The sequence below is a fragment of the Aplysia californica genome, unplaced genomic scaffold (genome assembly GCF_000002075.1).
Source record: "Aplysia californica isolate F4 #8 unplaced genomic scaffold, AplCal3.0 scaffold00267, whole genome shotgun sequence".
NCBI lineage: Eukaryota > Metazoa > Mollusca > Gastropoda > Aplysiida > Aplysiidae > Aplysia > Aplysia californica.
Genome location: NW_004797537.1, coordinates 259,168 through 261,602, shown reverse-complemented (window position 1 = coordinate 261,602; position 2,435 = coordinate 259,168). Strand labels below are relative to the sequence as shown.

Here is a 2,435-nt window from a genome sequence, read left to right as displayed (position 1 = left end):
AGAGAGAGAGAGAGAGAGAGAGAGAGAGAGATATGCCGTTATGACGTATGCATATAAACTATTTTGAGTCACAGAAGCTAATGAAACACACTGCCCTGTTTATTTCTTCCCATAGTGGGTCAATACAGTAAAATTGCATATATTGTGAATATGCAGGCGTGTGTTGTATGTGTGTGATCGCATGTGCGTGTGAGTGAGTTGTGTGTACGTGTGAGTGCGGGTGAATGTGTGATCGTAAGTGCGTGTGTATTATGAGTGTGTGTGGTGTATGTGTACGTGTGTATGTGTGTGTGTGTGTGTGTGTGTGTGTGTGTGTGTGTGTGTGTGCGTATGTGTGTACCTGTGTGTGTATATACCCGTGTGCGTGTGAGTGTGTGAGTGTGTGTGTATGTGTGTGTTTGTGTGAGTGTGGTATGGTGTGTGCAACTGTGTCTCTCCGACCACATCATCCATCTATGACAGCAATGCACCAAGCTGGCAGAGAACCATATGTTTCTGTTTCTCATACATCATGATTGTAAAACACAAAAGAATCAAAAGAAGACACAGAAAAAGAGCAGAATACATTTCAAAGCAAATACAAGCAGCAGCTCTACCGAAGTAACAACAAGAAAGGGAATGCATAGTTTTTTCGTTTAGTTTTAAGAAGAAAGAGTTTTACGGCATTAGCAACACAATAAGGTCACATAGGTGCCGAAGACTGCAGGTGTTACAAGAGTAACATAAACGAAAAAGAGGAGAGACAAAAGGACTGTAGATGTTTTGACAGGAAAGAAGGAATAAACCACACCAGAGCACCCGCCAACCACCCACAGGATCGGGAATGCAAGGCAGGGGGTGTCTGCTTATTCTAAAAGAAATCAAGATAAGGCAATCCGATACTTACTTAATTTCTTCAGACTTAGAAAAATCCACCACAAGGGAAACATGATCAGCGCACGTCTTTGCAGTTTCCCTGAACGTAATCCAAACTAGGGGAGCTAAGATTGTCGCTAAGATATCGAGAGATTTCCACCGCCTCTCTCTGGCCTCGAAACGACGACGTGAAAAAGTCGAAATTTTGAATGTTTTGTTTCACAGTCAAAAGGCAAAAAAAAAAGAAAGAAAAAAAAAAGACACTCAACAATCGCAGGAACACGTCACGTGATTGCTTGCATTAATCACATTCTTGTCTGTACTAAGATGCCTGAAAAGAAACGTCGTAGGCTGGTGGTGATGTTGGTGACGGAGCGCAACGCCCTACTAGACAGGGCAGATCAGTTCGAAGATGGAGACTCTACACAAGTTCCCCCTTGGGGACATCATGCAGAGAGGTAATGTTGTTATTCCAAGAAAGACAAGATCGTGAGAGATTTTAAGTCTGGCTGCTCCGCGTGCTGTCCGGGCGGTATAAAGAAGAACAGAACCTAATTGCACTAGCCCACGTTTTGTGTCTGTGCACACTCTAAATTAAGAAAGAACGGACAACGCCAAATATAAGGCTCTTTTTTTTGTCTTGGGTCCTGTCTACACTCCACAGAACGACAGGCGGCAGGCAGGTAATCTCGACTGACTGTCCCACAAAGAGAGGGTCGTCACAGAACACGGGCGTCACGCGAGGGAACGCCAAATGAAATGGAAAGGCATGCAGACGACCAGCAGTTTACGTCGTCTGGCAAATCAAAATGGCAAAACACGGGGACAAAGGTCATGGTCACAGCAGTTGGATAGGAATCCAGACCAAACTATAATACCCGCAAGTCCAATTACCTCTTTAGAAATAGGAAGAAACAGAAGGTGCAATAAAAAAGGGGGGGAAGAAACTAAAAGAAAGGGGGAAATTAAGAAAATCGTAAACGAAACTCGACAAAACATATCCTGCAGGTCACGGAATGAAAGCAGAAACTATTTACAAAGGACAGCAAAGCATGGATGATTTAGAGACATTAAAGACCTGGAATACACGCGTGGTACCTTTTCAAACAAACAAAATCTCCGGAAAAAGAAACGTAAACACTGCTATGTATTTGGAATAGTCCAGAATAAAGAAAGACCAACGAATAACTGAGAGCAACAATTCATCCAATCCAGTGAGCCTGACAGCTATGTGAGCACACTCACGGGCAGCGAGCAATGGAAAAGTAGGCTACATAGACACATCAGTTGTCTGTAGCACGGGAACACGGAGGTCAAAGATCACAAAGTCTTGTAATGGAACCGAGACCAAATAAAGCAAGCTAGGCCTACTTCGTGACGCAGAGCATGGAAACGACTTTGGACCATGAAAAAAGGAAGAAAGAAAGAAAGATAAAAAAAAGGCTTCAGTAAATAAAGAGGACATCGACACAATAAGGGCCATTTGTGACTGCAGCACTGACAGATAGCGGACAGCAAAAGAGTGAGAGAAAAGAAGCAGGAACAGCCAGTGGTAAAAAGGAGAAATGAGCAAATCGAGC

The 2,435-nt window shown here is 43.4% G+C and overlaps 1 protein-coding gene across 5 annotated transcripts in view; it reads right to left on the bottom strand.

The window, feature by feature from the left end:
* The window catches only part of LOC101856904 (sodium/hydrogen exchanger 3), a 94,078-nt gene that overhangs the window by 18,017 nt on the left and 73,626 nt on the right, over positions 1-2,435 (bottom strand). The window contains exon 1 of one of the 5 annotated variants that reach the window (XM_005100988.3): positions 887-1,813. The exons of the other annotated variants lie outside the window; for them this stretch is intronic. Within the exon in view, the coding sequence (XP_005101045.1) occupies positions 887-929 (43 nt within the window). The 5' untranslated portion in view covers positions 930-1,813. Of the gene's footprint in view, positions 1-886; positions 1,814-2,435 lie in introns of those variants that run through there. 5 annotated transcript variants of the gene reach the window in all.